Source organism: Carcharhinus amblyrhynchos, chromosome 30, assembly GCF_965287045.1.
Source record: "Carcharhinus amblyrhynchos chromosome 30, sCarAmb.v2.hapA, whole genome shotgun sequence".
In the NCBI taxonomy this organism is placed as follows: Eukaryota; Metazoa; Chordata; class Chondrichthyes; order Carcharhiniformes; family Carcharhinidae; genus Carcharhinus; species Carcharhinus amblyrhynchos.
In genome coordinates this window covers 5,870,208-5,889,887 of record NC_137353.1, presented here as the reverse complement: position 1 = coordinate 5,889,887, position 19,680 = coordinate 5,870,208, and the positions used below count along the sequence as shown (strand labels likewise).

At 42.7% G+C, this 19,680-nt stretch overlaps 1 protein-coding gene across 2 annotated transcripts in view; it reads left to right on the top strand.

Annotated features, from left to right (window-relative positions):
- The window catches only part of ube4b (ubiquitination factor E4B, UFD2 homolog (S. cerevisiae)), an 80,241-nt gene that overhangs the window by 5,873 nt on the left and 54,688 nt on the right, over positions 1–19,680 (top strand). For both annotated transcript variants that reach the window (XM_080215472.1, XM_080215471.1), the window contains exon 2: positions 10,308–10,488. In XM_080215472.1, the coding sequence (XP_080071598.1) occupies positions 10,308–10,488 (181 nt within the window). The remainder of the gene's footprint in view (positions 1–10,307; positions 10,489–19,680) is intronic.

The following is a 19,680-nucleotide window of genomic DNA, read 5'->3' as shown; positions in this document are numbered from 1 at the left end:
GCACTGCAGTAACAGTTGGACCTTGGGTTCTTGCAGCCGGGGTCTCTCGCTCCCCCACCCCAATCGTAACGGGTTCAGGTTCATTCTGAGTTGAGTCTGAGACACTAACTTTTCTCAGAGACTTTATTATTGGATAGTATAACAGGCACAGTTCGAGACAGCTGTGATGAGGACAGATGCTGTGCCATTGCTGTGTGTGCAAAGGCTTCTTACAGTGTAAGGTATCCTCTGTTAATGAGAAATGATTTTAAACTTGTGTACAAGGGACATAAGAAAGTAGTTAACTTCTCCCAAAGGCCCTGAGCAGACCAGTAAGGTAGCAGGTTTGGTTACTAGCTCATGTTAAATTGGCTGATTTTTGGGTGACTGGTGGTTAGGCGTACAGTTAGTTAGGAAGACACAATCATCCTGGCTTTCAGTAGCTGATGGCTGTGTATTGGACCCTGATGGAATTACACAAATGTGGCCTTTGGGTGAGATTGGAATCATACTTGGTTGCTGAGGCCCCTGACGTTGAGTGATACACCAATACTCAGGCAGAATTTGCAAAGTGAGATGTGGCAGGGTGACCAGCACCTATGGCATTGTTCCTCATAACCGGATATGTTACAAGTGCGTGGGTAGAAATGGTGTAGTTAAGCAGTATTAATCAGTTTTTCTCAGTAACTTTCTCTCCTGGTTGTGTTAACATTGACTGGTTCACTCAGTGTCAAGACCGCAATGCCATTCCATCTTTATCTGGTTGCAGTAACCAATTTGCTGTCTTATCTTCCTTTGGGGGGGGCAGTTAACCATTTTGTAGGTGTGGCTTTTTAGCCATGGCTGGAGGTTTGGAGGAGGGGGAAATACACAGGAAGGATCTGTTGTTAACCGCACTAGCTTGACTGTTAGCAGAATGACTAAGGTTGTGGGTTCTTCTAATGGTGAAGAGTAGTGTGGGTTCGGGATTTCGAGAAAGGAAGAAACTGTAAAACAATCTGAAACCAATCGTCCTTTGTTTTTGTGTTTGTGGAAAATCTCAAACATGTTTGAAAAATTAAATGTATAAGAATCCCTTTATACAGTTTGGCTTATAGGGGCAAGGCAAATACCTCTTCTGTACATGAGAAATTTTACTACGGGTTACCTTTTAAGTAAATATTTGTATTAGAAACCCCTTGTATACTTTGAAAAACTCATTCTCCCCTCAAACAGAAAATTGGGAAAAAAATTGTGCAAAGCCATTATTCTCTCTTCCAGAACATGTGAACTGCACCCATAGAAGTAATGGCAGCAATTAAACAGGCAATTTCATTTTAAAGCAAAACTCCAGAAATGCATTGTTTTGTTAATGAATCTTTGAACTAAGTAACTTTAAAAAATGTAATGTTATAAAATCAACTCTGGTAAATTCTTCTCCATTGGAATTGTAGTGGCATCCTGTAACCGTTTGACCCACTGAGCTCAGGCCAACTTCCAAAGAAATACTCTGTCTTCTCTCTGTAGCCCTGCAAGTTTTTTCCCTTCAGGTGTTTAGCCAATTCCCTTTTTGAAAGCCACCCCATCATAAAAACATTTTTCCTCACATCACCTTTTGTTCGTTTGCCAATCACTGAGAATCTATAACCTCTGCTTTTTGACCCTTCTGCAAATGGGAACAGTTTCTAACAGTTCAGTCCATAACATTGGTGACTTTTGAATGCTTGTTTCAGATCTCCTCTGAACCTTCTCCTCTTTAAGCAGAACAATCTCACCACCTCCAATCTAACCACGTAGGGGAATTTCACAGTAACTTAATTGGTGTTAATGTAAGCCTGTTTGTAACTAATAAATAACCTTTAACCTTAACTGACGTCCCTCAACCCTGGAACCATTCTTGTCAATCCTTTCTAATTCATCCATCCTAAAGTGTGATGTGCAGAATTTTGCTGATATCTATAAATGTTAATCACAGTCTTAAAAAAGAGATTGTAATGCATGGAGTTTGTAGAACCATAGAATCCCAACAGTGCAGAAGGAGGCCGTTCGGTCCATTGAGTCTGCACTGACCACAATCCCACCCAGGCCCTATTCCCGTAACTCCACACATTTATCCTGCTTGTTCCCCTAACATTAGGGTCAATTTAGCATGGCCAATCAACTGAACCCACACATCTTTGGACTGAGGGAGGGAACCGGAGCACCCGGATGAAAGCCATGCAGACGGGGAGAATGTGCAAACTTCACACTGGCAGTGAGAGGCCAGAATTAGAAAGTTAAGGTTTATTTATTAGTCACAAGTAGGCTTACATTAACACTGCAGTGAAGTTACTGTGAAATTCCTTTAGTCGCCACATTCTGTTTGGGTCAGTGCACCTAACCACATCTTCCTTTGATTTGTTATTGTCACGTGTTAACATAAAGTGAAAAATATTGTTTCTTTCACACTATAAAGACAAAACATGCTGTTCATAGAGAAGGAAATGAGAGAGTGCAGAATGTGGGAGGAAACCTGAGCACTGGAGGAAATCCATAGTCATTGAACCCAGATCCCTGGTGCTGCGAGGCAGCAGTGCTAACCACTACCACCATGCTGCCCCAGTTGTTTAAAGAAAAATGTTACCATACAGCTGAAAAGGATAGGAATCTGGCTAGACTGAATATTTATAGTTCAGATTCTTGGAACTTTAGTTAAGCATTGAATAGTTGTTGATCTCCCATGGTGAAGTTTGTGTATGTGTTTTAAAATAACACCAATACTGCATCAGTACAATTTTTTTATTTCTATTGCAGTAGGATTAGAAGGGAATACACATTTGAGATGAATCTTCTGAATAAATGTGATGGGGTTTTGCCAGCTAGTGGCAGCTGTTAATTGCATTGGCATTTCTTCCAGCAATGAATTTAGGTTTGCACTCTACCGATTTTTGTCAGCTTTAGGTCGCATTTACTTCTTCCCCATGTACAGCTATGTTGCTTATTGCAAATGTCCAAAATGTTACCTGGTATCTGCCAGTGTAACCTGTTTGAATGTTCTAGGACATGGCACTGCCTTTTAACTTTGTACTGATTACAGATTACTGGGCATCTGGTTCTGAGAGCTTGGGAGCTAATTGTTAGACCCAGCAACAGCTTTGGTAATCTGTCACTTTTGAGTGGAAGCTAAATTTAGCTCAAATAAACTGAATCTTGAATACTGATGTTTGAGAATAGATGAATCCTTTTTATAAAGTAACGTGCTCACTTTTGCCTTGCCTCTGTGCTGTGGTACAGTAATCAGTGTTCTTCTTTCCCCAACATATTTTGAATTTGAACCTTGTGTTGAAATTGTGAACTGTACATCTTTAGGCTGATTTTAGACACCAAGCAAATGAGTGCACACTATATGGTGCAGGAAAATTCTCTCTGATAAGAAAGCATAATGGATGGCACAGTGGTTAGCACTACAGCCTCACAGCGCCAGGGCCCTGGGTTCACTTCCTGGCTTGGGTCACTGTCTGTGTGGAACAAACAAACAAAGAACAAAAACAACCCAGCACGGGAAACAGGCCCTTCGGCCCAACGAGCCCACGCTGCCGCATCCTCCTACACCTACCCTGCCCTGCGTGTCTGCGAGTGGAACCCCTAACTTAGCCAGAATCATGGGAGAATAGTGTCGATTTGGTATACCAGTCAGCCTAAGAGCACATCTTTGGGGTGTGGGAGGAAACCGGAGCGCCCGGAGGAAACCCACGCAACCACAGGGAGAATGCGCAAACTCCCACAGACACAGGCCCAAATCCATGTATCTGCACAGCTAGCAGTGCTAGTCACTGAGCTGTTGCGGTGCCCGTCTACCGGTCCAGGATCAAGCATACACACCGACATGAAGTACTAGGCCACTCCTGGAACCTCCAAGAGCAGCCCACGCACAACCCACCATGTGCATGCCCCTTGTTTGACAACAAGGTGGACCTCCACCTGCGGAATAAAACGACAAAAACGTTAACATATAAATGCATTTCTGGTGTCATCCCGAGGCTCTGACCCTATTTAATACCCTCTACTATAACCCTCCATCCTTGTTTCGCTCATGTGTTTATCTAAGTAAACCTTAAACAAGTCCAACGTTCCTGCCTCCACCACCCTACTCGGTAGCGCGTTCCAGACCCCCACGACCCTCTGCGTGAAGAACCTTCCCCTTGCATCCAAATTATACTTCTCCTCCCTCACTCTTACATCATGACCTCTCGTAATTATACCCAGTCTAGGGAGCAGCCTCTCACTATTGACTCTATCTATTCCCTTCAGTATCTTATATACCTCTAAGAGTTTGCATGTTCTCCCCGTGTCTGCATGGGTTTCCTCCGGGTGCTGCAGTTTCCTCCCACAGTGTGAAAGATGTGTTGGTTAGGTGCATTGACCCGAACAGGTGCTGGAGTGTGACAACTAAGGGAATTTCACAGTAACTTCATTGCAGTGCTAATGTAAGCCTTAGTTGTGACTAATAAAGTTTTTACTTTAACATGATTATTTTAATACTCCTTTACTTCTTCCTGCTCCTATCTTCTATGTTTCTATCAGTCATGAAGAAAAGCAGGATTAGACTATTGAGTTGAACGATCAGCCGTGATCGCAGTGAATGGCAGAGCAGGCTTGAAGATCCAGATGCCCTCGTCCTGCTTCTATCTTCTCTGTTTCTGTTTGATTTAACCCTGTGCCCCCACCGTCTCCCACATACCGACAGATGTTAAAATCTTGAAAATTAAAATCCTGCTGCCAGCCCCTTGTCCCACCTGGAGCATGGGGCTTACCTAAGATGGAAAAGTTATGGGCTGATGTTGCCCAACATGATAGTAGCAAGCTGAGGAACTGTCTGCTTCCTGAAGTAGCTGTGCACTGCGGAGGAGCAAATTGCCCAGGAGAGACCAAGATAAATGTCAAAAGTACTTTTTTTAAACTCTTTATAATACGAGAGCAGGTGTGCTCAGCTCCATCCTTCAAGGAACCCCTAGCAAGTTGGGTTTCTCAAGGGGAATAAGTTCCAAAACACATGCTTCAAATTTGATAGTTCATAAAATTCTAATGCTTTGGGCTGTCAGGAAATACAATCATCTTGCTTTTCACAACTATTGTATTTCTGAAGCAGCTTCACCAGGGTTGCCACTGCCATATACCACCATGTCACAATGAAGGCTCAACACCTCACTGAGAGGAATCCAGCATGAACACTCCAAACTATGATTAGCATTGATTTCCCCTCTCATGCTTGTTGTAGGAGGAATGGTTGAGGACTCTGGGTCTGTACTCATTGGGAGTTTAGAAAGATGAGTGGGGATCTTATTGAAACTCACAGGATACTGAGGCACCTGGATAGAGTGGATGTGGAGAAGATGCTTCCACCAGTAGGAAAAAACTAGAACCAGGGCACAACCTTAGGTTAAAGGGTCGATCCTGTAAAACAGAGATGAGGAGGAATTTCTTCAGCCAGAGTGGTGAATCTGGCACTCTTTGCTGCAGAAGGCTGTGGCGGACAGATCATTCTCTGTCTTTAGGACGGAGAAGTCCTTGATTAATAAGGGATCAGGGATTATGAGGAAAAGGCATGAGAATGGGGATAAGAAAAATATCACCCAGTATGACGGAGCAGACTCGATGGGCCAAGTGGCCGAATTATGCTCCTATGTCTTATGGCTTTATAGTCTCCAATGGGAGTGCAATTTTCCTGAGCTAGGAATAAATTAAACAGGAAACATATCTAAAATTTTAATGTTTGAATTTTTGAGCACATGACTTTGGCTGATGTAACCGGATGTTAAAACTGACAGGAAATGGAGAGAATACTGCTGTTGACATCTGTATACCTTTTTTACCACTCTGCTATTTTTAGTTGGGGTATGAGTATTTAGGACAGCATTGAAGTGTTTGCTGAAATTTCACTTACTGTTTTGTTTCTCGTGACTTTATACTGAGAGGTTTTGTGGTAAAGATATTCTTAAACCTGTTTTATGTGATGTACATTTCACAGTATGATTGAAAATACTGAAGACCTTTCAGCCCATTGTGCTTGTGCCCATGCTAGCCTATTAACTGGAGCATCTACTCTAATCCAACTTTAAGTTGGATAGGCATTTGAAAAATATGTCCACTTATGATTTAAAATATTTCACATTCTGCTAACTTCTTGATTTTCCTTACAATGGTTATTCTTAATCTGTCAACCAACGTTTTTGGCTTTTTTATAAGTCTAATTTTGAAAGCCTCCTTGAATCTCAATCATTTTTTGTAAATCTTTGCATTATTCTTTCCATGGTTGTAATATACTTCACATAATGATGGGCCAACATGGGTTATTCCACCTGTGGAGTGACCAATATTTTGTGCACTTTTGATATTTATCATTGACATTTTTTGGGTAATGTCCTTCTATCTACTTTCTCACAGTTTGCCATGTTTGTACTGGGGAGCTGGGTTTCCAGTGGGCAGGGTTGTCCTGTGGTGAGAGGCTGGGCAAATTGGGCCAATTGGACTGAGATCAGGAGAAATTACTTTACCCAAAGTGCTGTGAATCTTTGAAATCCTCTCCCTCAGAGCTATGGATGCTCTTTCGTTCACTATATTTAAAGCTGGGATAGACATATTTTTGGTGTTTCTGGGGAAATAGGGGCAGATGATAAAGTAGACTTGAAACCCAAGAGCAGTCTTGAAGATCTTATGGTGGAGCAGGCTCAAAGGTCCATGTGCTCTATTCATACTCCTACTGTGTTCTTTCTGTGCTTCTTCCCAAATTATGTATGGTAAATGGAAAAAAAATCCTAACAATTTCCTGAGGCCACTTCAGGAACTAGCTAATTTCCAATCCACTATTAATAGAATGTATGGCATGGAGCCAGTCCCTTCAGCCCAAATTGGTCCATGCTGACCAAAATACCCATCTAAGCTAATTCCATTTGCCTCCATTTAGGCCATATCCTTCTGAACCTTTCCTGTCCATGTATCTCTCCAAATGCCTTTTGAATATTGTCAATGTCTCCCTGCCTCAATTACTACTTCCAGCAGCTCATTCCACACACATACCGCCCTCTGTGTAAAATAGTAGCTCCCCAGGTTCCTATTAACTCTTTCCCCTCTTAACTTAAACCTATGGAGGCACAGTGGTTTGTGCTGCTGCCACAAGGCACTAGGGACCTGGGTTTGATTCCCGGTATGGGTCACTGTCTGTGTGGAGTTTGTACATTCTCCCCTGCCTGGGTTTCCTCTGGGTGCTGTGGTTTCTTCCCACAGCCCAAAGATGTACGGGTTAGGTGGTCTGGCTGTGTTAAATTGCCTCTTACTGTCAGGGGGACTAGCTAGGGTAAATGCATGGAGTTATGGGGATAGGGCCTAGTGGGATTGTGGTTGGTGCAGATGCCATGGGCTGAATGGCTTCCTTCTGCACTGTAGGATTCTGATTTTATGCCTTCTAATTCTCAATTCTCCAACGCTGGAGAAAAGACTGAGTGCATTCACCCGATCTATACCTCTCATGATCTTGTACACCGCTATAAGATCACCCCTCAGTCTCCTATGCTCCAAAGAAAAAAATCCTAGGCCTATCCAATCTCTCCCTATAACTCGGTCCCTTGAGTCCTGGCAACATCCTTGTAAATCTAAGATGTCAGTGTTTGCTTGCATTCAGGTCATTTACTTGTCCTTCGTTGCACAGAAGCAAATTCAGTGCTGCATCCTCCATGCTGACCATGCAACATGCTGAATAAGAAAACAGTCCTGGATGTATATGAGGGAAATTAAGTACTATTGTTACAAGACAACCTGCCTTAAATAGTTAAGGTCCCATTATTACTACTGCAATAGCAAGTTGCCTAAATTTGCATTCAAATCATAATTGATTTCTTCACCACTGTTTTGTCATCTCAAGCACTACTATATTGCAAAAATATTATTTCTTTTAATTAGAACATCACCAAAACAATATCTGGTTGATATCACATGACTTACTATTTGTGAGACCATTTCCTACAGTACAATGATCATACTTCAGAAATACTTCATTGACTATAAAGTGCTTTGAGGGGGTGTACTGTGGTTCTATCCAGTGCCCCACACACATGCAAGCCTTTCTTCAGAAACTGTCCCTCCATTTTAGAATCTCTAGCTCCTATTGTTCTATTTCTAAATCTTAGCCCATTCCACATTTTGATGATTGCAGTTCTGATCCATTTATATTCCTCTTTTTTTTTGTTATTTCCTTCGATATCGTTCTCTTTAGCCCCTTTCCTGATAATCCTGAGATGTCCCAAGTTATGTCCATCAGGTTAATGCATCACTGTCTTTTTGGGGAATACTGAAATGGAAGAAGTTATGTAATATTTTTGATCATGTTTAAACTCGTCCAACGGTATGAGATTCCAGAGTGTGGAAATTACATTGTCCACTCACAGCAGCATCCCAAAACTTAAAAGGCTGAATTTAGAATTGATTTATTGTTTTCCTGAAAAGTATGTTGCTTGTGGAAAGACTTATTAATGAGTGCTGTGAGGGAATGGAATAAAAATGAGTTTGCATCTGTCATGGCATGAGTAGATGTGTCATGGTAGAATAGGTTTATTTCACTAATGTAGAACAAGAAATGGAATCTGCCTCTTTGAAATTAGACACGAAAGTAATTTTGCACTGCAATAATAGAGTAGCAGCGAGCTTGTAGTGTACAGCATCATTTGCATGCTGATATTAAATTAAAGCCTTGAAATTCTGCTTTATAAAGCCTGAAATTGTTCTTTGTTGCTTTGTGAACACTTCTATTCTGTACTTTAAGCTGACCACACTGTTTATTATTGAGATTGAAGCCATTGTCCTTGGTTCCTTTCCTACCCATAGCCTCCTTCCCTCTTTCTGATGGTTGCCTGAGCTAAACCAAATCACTTAGAATCATAGCATCCCTACAGTGCAGAAGGAGGCCTTTTAAGCCTATTGAGTCTCTACTGACTCTGACGGTGTACCTTACCCAGAACCCTTCCTGTGCCCTATCCCCATAACCCTGCACACTTACCATGGCTAATCCATCTAACCTAGACGTCCTTGGACACTGAGGGGCAATTTAGCATGGTTGATCCACCTAAGCTGCAGGCCTTTGAATGTGGGAGGAAACCCACATAAACACAGGGGAAATGTGCAAACCCTAGACTAAAATTGAACCCAGGTTCCTGGTGCTGAGGTAGCAGTGCTTACAATTATGCTGCCACGCCACCCTGATACTTGCCAATTACACCCTGAGCTTAGTTCCAAACGTATACCTCTTTTACCAAGACTATCAACTTCCACTTCTGTAACATTGTCTGCTTTAACCCAAGTGATGAAGTACTCATTGCCTAGATAATCAATCGACTCAACCATCCCGGTATTCTTCTTGTCAGTCTCTCGCTTTCTACCCTGTGCACTCATTCAAGAATAACTCTGCAAACTGTGTCCTAGCTTGCACCAAGTCCAGTTTATCCATCACCTCTGATCCCTAACCTGCATTGGCCTCTGGTCTGGCTATATCTCCATTTTGAAATTTTCACCCTATTTTCAAATCCCTCTTAGAATCTCACCCTTCCCTAATTCTGTAACCCCCTCCGGTCTGACCGTAGATCTCTGCAGTCATCCAATTTTGGCCTCTTCAGCTTTGCCAATTTTCATTGTTCAAACATTACTGGCCCTGCCTTCAGCTGCTGAGGCCTTAACCTCTGAAATATCTTTCCCTAAAATCCCTCTGATTTCCTCTCTCACCTTCCTTTTAAAATGTCCTTAAAACCTAATTCTTTGACTAAAAGTTTGGTCATCCACTCTAATCTCTCCTTTTTTGTCTTGGTGTCATATTTTTAATATTGTGAAGCTATTAAAGGTGCTATATACCAAATGTAGTTGTGGTATGAATATTAATTGTTTGCTGGATGCTGTAGGTGAAATTCACAGAAGGGGATTTATTATCCAAGATGTCATTACTACAGTCTTAACAAATAATCTGCTTTTGATTTCTTGGAACACTGTATCTGGGGATATAACTCATTCAGCCAATGTGGCTGAAATTTCAGCAAGTCCTGTCGTATTTCAAAACTAGTAGCTGAGCCAGTGTCGCTTTGAACAGTAAGTAGTCTCTCAATGCCAGGTTAAAGTCCAGCAGGTTTTGGTGGTGTGAGCTTTTGGAGCTCTGTCCCTTCATCAGGTGAGTCACCTGATGAAGGGACAGTGCTCTGAAAGCTCGTGCTGCCAAATAAACCTGTTGGACTTTAACCTGGTGTTGAGACTGCTTATTGTGCCCAGCCCAGTACAATGTCAGCAACTCCACTTCATGGCTTTGAGCAGCAACGTTTTCTTCTCTTTGAATACAGATTCGCAGAAGGCGTCTTGCACGGCTTGCTGGTGGACTGACTTCACAACCCACCACTCCGCTTACCTCCCCACAGCGAGAAAACCCACCAGGAGTATCTGCAGCGACGCCTGGCATATCACAAAATATGGCCCTAAGTGTACAGAGCGTGACTCCGGCCACTTCTCCTATTGGAGCAACAGGTATGGGAGAGTGAGATAGCTGCAACTGATTTGAACTAAATTGCTAACAGAATCACATTTGGCTTGCAGTGTTTTACCTCGATTATTTAAAAGCAGCAGTGAGATGGAGATTTTTAAGGATTTAGTAGTCATAAGCAGAAGGTTTACTATGACAGCAAAGTGTAGATTTTTTGTTTGTGGTTAAATTGTAAGCTTTCCCATCTAATCCAAATTGTTTTCAGACATAGCTCTGGATCAATGTCACATTTAGTTATGCTTCTGCATTATAGTGTGTTTAAAGGAAAAACAGGAGAGTTTCAAAAATGGATTACAGAAAACCTGTAGTCAATTGAAATTGAATATACGTTTTCCTTCGCGTCAGATGTGTTTTCTTAAGTATAAAACTTTGACAGTATTCTACTTTGTGTTGGCCCTCTTCTCATTCCTTGTTTTTCGTTAAAATAGTTTCCTGTACATGTAGTGAAACCTGTGCAAATAGCACTTCCAGAGGCATAAGACCTTATTGACTGTCTCAGATAACTTGCATTGTAAATTTTACAAATGTCAGAGAGGCCACACAGACTCGCAAATTCCAAACTGTAGGGAACAGTCCCTGAAGCAATTATGTTGTGCTATTTTTGCCACCACCAGATACCCCAAGCACTTTACAGTCAAACTTTACATTACAACTTAAAATGCAGGACATGGCCCGCCATTCACAATTTGAATTTTGTAAGATGGACTTTGGGCATGCTGACCACTGGAGGCTGCTGGATTCCTTTCTTACCTGTCTTGGTATCCAGGTTTTGAATTCTTTGTCCCCGCAGCAATTTCTATGTACCCAGGCACGTGTACTCTTGCACTCTCAATGTCAGCAATTCACTGACCACCCCAACTCTTCTCGTAACTGCTATCCCTGCCGATAGCTGATAACCAACCCCCCCCCCCCCCCAGAGCTGCCTTCAATAGGTACAGTGGCTATTTTTTTTAACAAGGTGTATTTGCAAAAAAAAAAGGCAGTGATGAGCTGTTCTTGGATGTCTATAACTTGCAGCTTTCGTTGTATCTTAATTAATTTGGTCCTAACCAAAGAACAGAGAAAATTACAGCTCAAGAACAGGCCCTTCGACCCTCCAGACCTGCACTGACCATGCTGCCCGACTAAACTAAAACCTCCTACCCTTCAAGGGACCATATTCCCATTCTATTCATGTATTTGTCCAGATGTCCCTTAACACTCACTATCGTACCTTCCACAGCCTCCTTGGCAGTCAGGTCCCTAATGCCCTCCATAGCAGGCAGCATCCTGGTAAATATTTCCCTGTACCCTCTCCGAAGCATCCACATCCTTCTGGTAGTGTGCGACCAGAATTGAACACTACATTCCAAGCGGGGTCTAACTGAAGTTCTATAAAGCTGTAACACGACTTGCCAATTTTTAATTCATTGCCCTGGCTGATAGAGGCAAGCATTCTGTATGCCGTCTTGACTACCTTCTCCATCTGTGTTGCCACTTTGTGGCCTGTGTACCTGTACACCCAATCCTTTCTCTATCCCTTTTGGATTTTTGAATCCAAACACTGGTTGAGTTTTCAATGTCAGTTTGGCTATCTTTACTAGTCAGGCAAAAGTGGATGAAAAATGTTTTCATCAGGCTGAGAACTTGAAACAAATTGGTACGTGAACTACAATCAGTGGATTGTTGGTGAAAATGCCATGATCTAAGTTGGTTTTGTATTGTACAGGACCTGTATTGATGACTCTGGCATGTAGGATTTGCATAGCTGACTGCAACTTGGTATTAAAATTACATAAGAGCATAAGAAATAGGAGCAAGAGTAGGCCATCTAGCCCTTCGAGCCTGCCCCGCCATTCAGTAAGATCATGGCTGATCTGTCGTGGCTCAGTTCCACATTCCCGCCCTCTCCCCATAACCCTTAATCCCCTCTCTTATCAAAAACCCATCAACCCGCATCTTAAAAATGTTTAGCGAGGTAGCCTCCACCACTTCAACGGGCAGAGAATTCCAGAGATTCACCACCCTTTGAGTGAAGAAGTTCCTCCTCAACTCCGTTCTAAACCGCCCCCCCTTTATCTTGAGGCTGTGCCCCCTAGTCCTACTATCCTTTCTGAGCGGGAAGAGTCTCTCCACCTCTATCCTATCCATCCCATTCATCATCTTATACGTCTCAATGAGATCTCCCCTCATTCTTCTAAACTCTAACGCGTACAAGCCTAATTTATTCAGCCTCTCCTCATAGCTCAACCCCCTCAACTCTGGCATCAGCCTAGTAAACCTCCTCTGCACTCCCTCCAAGGCCAAAATATCCTTGCGTAAGTACGGCGCCCAAAACTGCACACAGTACTCCAGCTGCGGCCTCACCAATGCCCTATACAGCTGCAGCAAGACCTCCCTACTTTTATATTCAATCCCCCTCGCGATGAAGGCCAGCATCCCATTTGCCTTCCTGACCACCTGCTGCACCTGCAAGCTGGGTTTTTGCGACTCATGCACAAGGACCCCGAGGTCCCTCTGCACCGTCGCCTGCTGCAGTTTTTCTCCACGTAAGTAATAATCCTTCCTACCATTATTTCTACCAAAGTGGACCATCTCGCACTTGCCAACATTAAATTCCATTTGCCATTTCCTGGCCCATTCGCCCAGCCTATCTAGATCCTTCTGTAGACTCTCCCCACCCTCCGCACAATTTGCCTTTCCACCAATTTTGGTGTCATCAGCAAATTTCGACACCGTACACTCGCTTCCCTCCTCCAGATCATCTATATAAATGGTAAATAGCTGAGGCCCCAGCACCGAACCCTGGGGCACTCCACTAGTCACCATCCGCCAATCCGAATAGCACCCATTGACCCCCACTCTCTGCCTCCTATTTGACAACCAGTCCTCTGTCCATGCTAACACCCTACCCCCAACTCCATGCCCCCTTACCTTCTGCAATAACCTCTTGTGAGGTACCTTGTCAAACGCCTTCTGAAAATCCAGAAAGACCACATCCACTGGCTCTCCTCTATCCACCGCCCTAGACACATCCTCATAGAACTCCAGTAAATTTGTCAGACACGACTTCCCTTTAACGAAACCGTGCTGCGTCTGCTCTATCAAGCAGTTCCCCTCAAGATGCCTCGCTATTTCCTCCTTGATGACAGATTCTAACATTTTACCTACAACAGACGTTAAACTAACAGGCCTATAATTCCCCGCCTTCTGCCTGGCACCCTTCTTAAACAACGGCGTAACATTAGCCGTTTTCCAATCTTCCGGCACTTCCCCGGAATCCAGCGACGTCTGGAAAATAACCACCAAGGCATCCACTATCACCTCCGCCATTTCTTTCAGGACCCTCGGATGCATTCCATCCGGTCCTGGGGACTTGTCCACAATCAGCCCCTCCAGTCTGTCGAGCACCACCTCTAGTAACAGTAATGTCATCGAGACCCTCCAGCCCTACCACCTTTCCATCTCTAACATCCGGCAAGTTATTCACGTCCTCCTCCGTGAAGACCGAAACAAAAAAGTTATTCAAGACCTCAGCCATTTCCCCATCCCCTACCACTAAGTTCCCCTTCTCATCCTCTAAGGGTCCAATGTTCACCCTAGCCAGCCTCTTCCTTTTTATATATTTATAAAAACTCTTGCTATCCTTTTTTATGTTAAGCGCTAGCCCAGCTTCATAAGAGTCTCTCCACCTGTATCCTATCCATCCCATTCATCTTATACGTCTCGATGAGATCTCCTCAGTGGATTGCTTGATTGATTTAATGCCTGGGAACAGGTTTAAAAGTATTTGTTAAAATGCACAATTCGTGATGAAATAGAGTCCAAATATGTTTATTGTGCAATGTTACTATTTCTGTCAGAGCGCAGTGGCCAAATCAGTACTGTGGAGCCAATCTTGATGTGTTGTAGCTCAGACTTGAATCATTCTGGTAATTCACATTGCCCTGGTACCCAACCATTACAGTTCCATTCTTTTACAGTTGGTGCGTCTTTCCAAGTTGAAGTAACTGTTGACAGTGGCTAAAATTGTTTTCATGAATTTGGATGGAAAAATTATTGATCAAGGAATGGCATGACATTGAAAGGTGGCACTGCTGCCTCACAGCACCAGGGACCTGGGTTCAATTCCCAACTTGGGTTGCTGCCTGTGTGGAGTTTGCATGTTCTTCCTGTTCTGTGGGCTTCCTTGGGTTTCCTCCCACATTCCACAGGCATGCGAGTTAGGTTGATTCACCATGCTAAATTAAGCCTTTATATTAGGAGAATTTGCAGGGTCAATGTTTGGGGTAACACGGATGGGGGGGGGCGGGGGTGGGGAGGGTGGTGGGGGATGTCTGTGAACCAGTAGAATTCATGAAGGTGAGCTATCATGGGACCATGAGAAGCGGTGTAAGCCCTTAATTTAAATTTAATCTGCTTGCAGTCTTGTTTAGTTCTTTACATCAGTATTTCTATATTAAACCACGGGTGATCTAACTTACAACTTAGAGCCTGCCGTGCATGCTATGTCTGATGGTTTTGGGTAGGTGTTGAATATTTGCCCCTATAGAGACAAACCTGGGAGGGAAGAACAAACTTGGTTGGCTTTCCATTCCATCTAATTTAGTTTTGGCAAAATGCCCCAGCTTGATTTTGGGTAGTCTTACTTTTTGGAGATGTTATGCTATTGTTTTGACTAATTACTTGTCTCCGGGTACCCCGGTTTAGAGAAACATGTCCCTACCACTTGAAGATGGGTTTTGTGATTGATGTTTCTTCTGTGCTGTGAATTGTGGGCAAGTGCCTCCACTATATTTTGAACAGATTAATATCAAATTTCCAATACTTGACATGGAATTCCAGTATTGAAGCATCTGTTTGGAATGGTAGTAGTCTTTTTTTTTAAAAAATGTGGGTCCTTGACTCTTTCTCTGATTTGATTTATTATTGTCACATGTTTTTCATAGAATCCCTACAGTGAAGAAAGAGGTCATTTGGCCCATCAAAGTCTGCATTGACCACCCAGGTCCTATCCCTCTAACCCCATTTACCCTGTTAGCCTCCCCACCACCTCTAATTATGCTAGCTGCTTTTCCGAGGCAGTGGGAGCTGTAGATGGAGTTGATGGATGGGAGACTGGTTTGCGAGATGGATTGGGCTACTTTCAAGACCTTCTGTAGTTTCTTGGGCAGTGCAGGAGCCATTCTAAGCTGTAATACATCCAGAAAGAATGCTTTCTATGGCACATCTGTAAAAGTCAGTGAGAGTTGTAGTTGACGTGCCAAATTTCCTTAGTCTTCTGAGAAAGTAGAGGTGATAGTGGGCTTTCTTAACTAGAGCCGGCGTGGGGGGTCTAGGACAGGTTGGTGATCTGGACACCTAAAAATTTGAAGCCCTTGACCCTTTCTACTTCGTCCCCATTGATTTAAACAGGGGCATGTTCTCCTTTATGTTTCGTGAAGTTGATGACAATGTTATCTGATTGCTTTGATGCCATGGAGTCCTGGAGGAGCAAGACCTTGTTCCAGCTCGCCATCTTGTGCCAAAAACCTCCTAGCTTAAGCCTTGACTCTCTCCCACCCTGCGGCTGCCTGTTCTGATTGAACTAAATGATATGGACTCTGGATGTCCAATGACACCCAGACTAGAACTTCAATTTCAATATTCTAATCACTATAGGATTGCCCATTTTCTCTTCAGCGTTGTACACAGCTGCTGAAACTCTGCATGTCACCTTCCCTTCCCAAGTGAGGGGCTTCTACAGCACAAGGTTATTTCCTGAACGTGGTCTTGGAGTACCTCTTGGCCACAGTGCATTCATTGAGAAGATTGTTGCATTACATTACACGTCCAAAACTGTCTTGTTTTAAACATGCAATATTAGTAGTCAGTTAATGAGAGATTCCCCTAACAGGAACATTTGAACTCCATTAACTGCAGAGAAACATTACAGGGGCCGCAGTGGTTAGCGCTGCTGCCTCTCAGTGCCTGGGTCCCAGATTCAATTCTGGCCTCGAATCACTATCTGTACAGAGTCTGCACTTTCTCTGTGTCCTTGTGGGTTTTCTCTGGGTGCTCCCGTTTCCTCCCACAGTCCAAAGATGTGCCGGTTAGGTTGACTGGCCATGCTAAATTGACCAGTGTGTCGGGGGATTAGGAGGGTGAAGTCATGGGGTTATGGGGATAAGGCTTGGGTAGGATTGTGTTTGGTACAGACTTGATGGGCCAAATGGCCCAAATCTGTATTGTAGGGATCCCATGATTCTGATCTTAGCATAAAGAGCAAGAGAAAAAACTTGGTTAATTGCAGAATATCTTGGTTCAAGACATAGATGGGAGCCTCAAATTGTATAATTCTCTAAAACACAAATAAGCAGCTTATAACCACCTGTATAGTGTTTTAAAACCCCAGTATATAACATAGTATATTTTAACCAGATTGATACTGAAGACTTTATTCTTGTTACTGTTCCTTTATAGTTCACTAAAGGAACTCTACCATGCAAATATTGCTAAGGTCTGGTATAAAAATTTGTTTCAAATATGTGAAAGTTTGTCAAAGCCACCAGTCCTTGCTTCATCCTGTATGCTTTTATTTTATTTTCCTCTTCATTCTACTTTCCTGATCCATTTTGTCACAATACTGTGCAGTGGAGTTTTGGCTTTCCAGTAATATGATGGAAACAGCCTTTCTAATCCATAGCTGTGTTGCTACTTCAACATGCTTGTGTTTTTCAGTAATATGATGGAAACAGCCTTTCCAATCCATAGCTGTGTTGCTACTTCAACATGCTTTTAACTTATCACCACCTTAATATTTTCCACCACTACTTTAGTGCTAACCACTGTGCCACCCCTTTTTGTCTCACAGCTCCAGGGACCCAGTTTGATTTCCCCCTTTCGTGACTCTCTGTGGAGTTTGCGCATTCTCCCCGTGTTTATTCGGGGTCACCTCTTGGTGCTCCAGTTTCCCCCCACAATCCAGAGATATACAAGCTAGGTGGATTGGCTATGCTAAATTGCCCCTTGGTATGCCCTAAGATGTCTAGGCTTAGGGAGGGGGACTAGCAATGCTAAATGCATGGGGGTACAGGATTAGGGCAGGGGTGTTGCGTTTGGGTAATATGTTTTGTCTGAGAGTTAGTGCAGATTTGATGGGCCAAATGGCCTCCTGCAAAGTAGGGATTCGATGATTCTACCTGTGCAGGTCAGTAATTGTATTAGCCATTCATCTAAATACTATACAAAAGTTTCACAGGACAAATGTTTCAATAACAGTTCAATAACTGCTTTCATTGTTCAAATGGCAAACATTTAATGTGTCCACCGTTTCACTTTCTTTTATTCTGGCAGTTTGTTGGATTTGTCTTCATAATCCTCTGGAGAGCCTCCACTATAATTTTTTAAGCAGTGTTCTTTACATGTGAATTGCACACATACTGATGTCTCTGGGAGTTTTGGAGTTGGTGTTTGGTCGATTGGGAAACTGGACTTTCTAGTTGTCACTTTGCTGCCCAGGGTTATGAGTTTGGAGCCTTTTGGGGTTTCTAGAACTTTTGAAATCGCTTGTGGGTAATTCAAATCTTAATACAATACATCTTTGTAATATATTACCTGCTATTTCACTCTAGTAATAGAATTCTGAATTTTTAAAACTATTTTATTTTCAGTTTCCTAATTATGACAGTGTTCTTTGGAAATTGAATCAAATAGTGGTACAGAGTGAGGCCACTAATTTCTTTGTTTATACGGAGACAATGGAGATAGAATACGTGTTATAAATGCATTGGCATACATGACCTTTGTACCTGAATCTGTTTAAAATTACCTTCCTAAACTTGAGCCCCAACGTGTCAGATTACTACTTCTGTAATGAAAGTCTAGCAAAAATGAGTACAGTAATCCTTTTGAGATGTGCTGCTATTTGAATTTTACAGTAACTATTTGTTTGACTTTATAATGTGGGTAGGGAATTAGAGCTATTGACCTGAAGGATGGAACCCAGCATAAAGAATTGTCTCTTGATGCTGTGGGTGCTTTTAACTGCTCCTTAGGTGACATTATCCGAACGAAGCTTGAAAGCTTTTTTTTTTGAAACCTCCTTTGGTGGCACAGTGGGTAGCACTGCTGCCTCACAGCACTAAGGACCTGGGTTCAGTCCCTGGCTTGGGTGACTGTGGAGTCTGCACGTTCCCCCCCATAACTTCCTCCTACAGTCCAAAATGTGCTGGTTATGTGGATTGTCCATGCTAAATTGCCCCTTAGTGCCAGGGGGGCTTGTTAGGGTAAATATGTGGAGTTAAAGGGGTAGGGCCTGGGTAGGACTGTGGTTGATGTAGACTTGATGGGTCAAATGGCCTCCTTCTGCACTGTGGGATTCTAACGTGCTGTAAACAGACAGTTTGAACTGATTACAACAACAGGATTAATGTTTTGCACCATTTTTCAAAGAAGTATTTCTATATTACAATGTGCAACTTTATCATTATTCTTTAATAAAATCTCTTAAATGTTTTAAAAACTTGTATGAATTTGGGCTACTTTATGGTATTGATCATGGATGAACCCATGGATTCATTGAAGCTTACTTGTATGGTCATGTTACTGAGCTAGTAATCAGTGACCTGGACTAATAGTACAGAGAATGAAAGTGCAAACCCTCCTATCTGTACTCATTAAACAGTATTAGTAACAGAATATGCAGCAGTCAGATTGTTATAAAGCTATTTGTTCACTCTTGTCCCCTTAGATAAGGAAACCCGCTATCCTTGCTTCGCTGAGACACTCTGGTCTTACATGATTGACTGGTAACTGCCCTCTGAAAGCCCACCACCACCTCAGGGCAGCTGTGGGCAAACAATCGATACAAGCCTTGCTGGTGACGTCCACGTTCCAAGAATAAATGAAAAAGAAATGTCTCCCAGCAATAACATTTCTGAAACGGAGAAAAGTGTGTATCTGGGGTGTGGTCAAAACCATTGTTTGCATATAACGACATGCTGGATGTTATGAACAATGCCATGGGAAATTAACTGTCATGTCATTTAAGATCAGATGTTCAAAATGTTGCTTTGTTACTTATGAAGAACCTAGGAGAAACTTGGGCGAATTTTCCACCAGGAAATAAAGTATGTTGTGTTGGTACGTGGCAGGTCATGCAGTTTGTGATCAGTAGAAGGGGATTTTGTTAAACTAAGTATGCGATCTAACTGGTT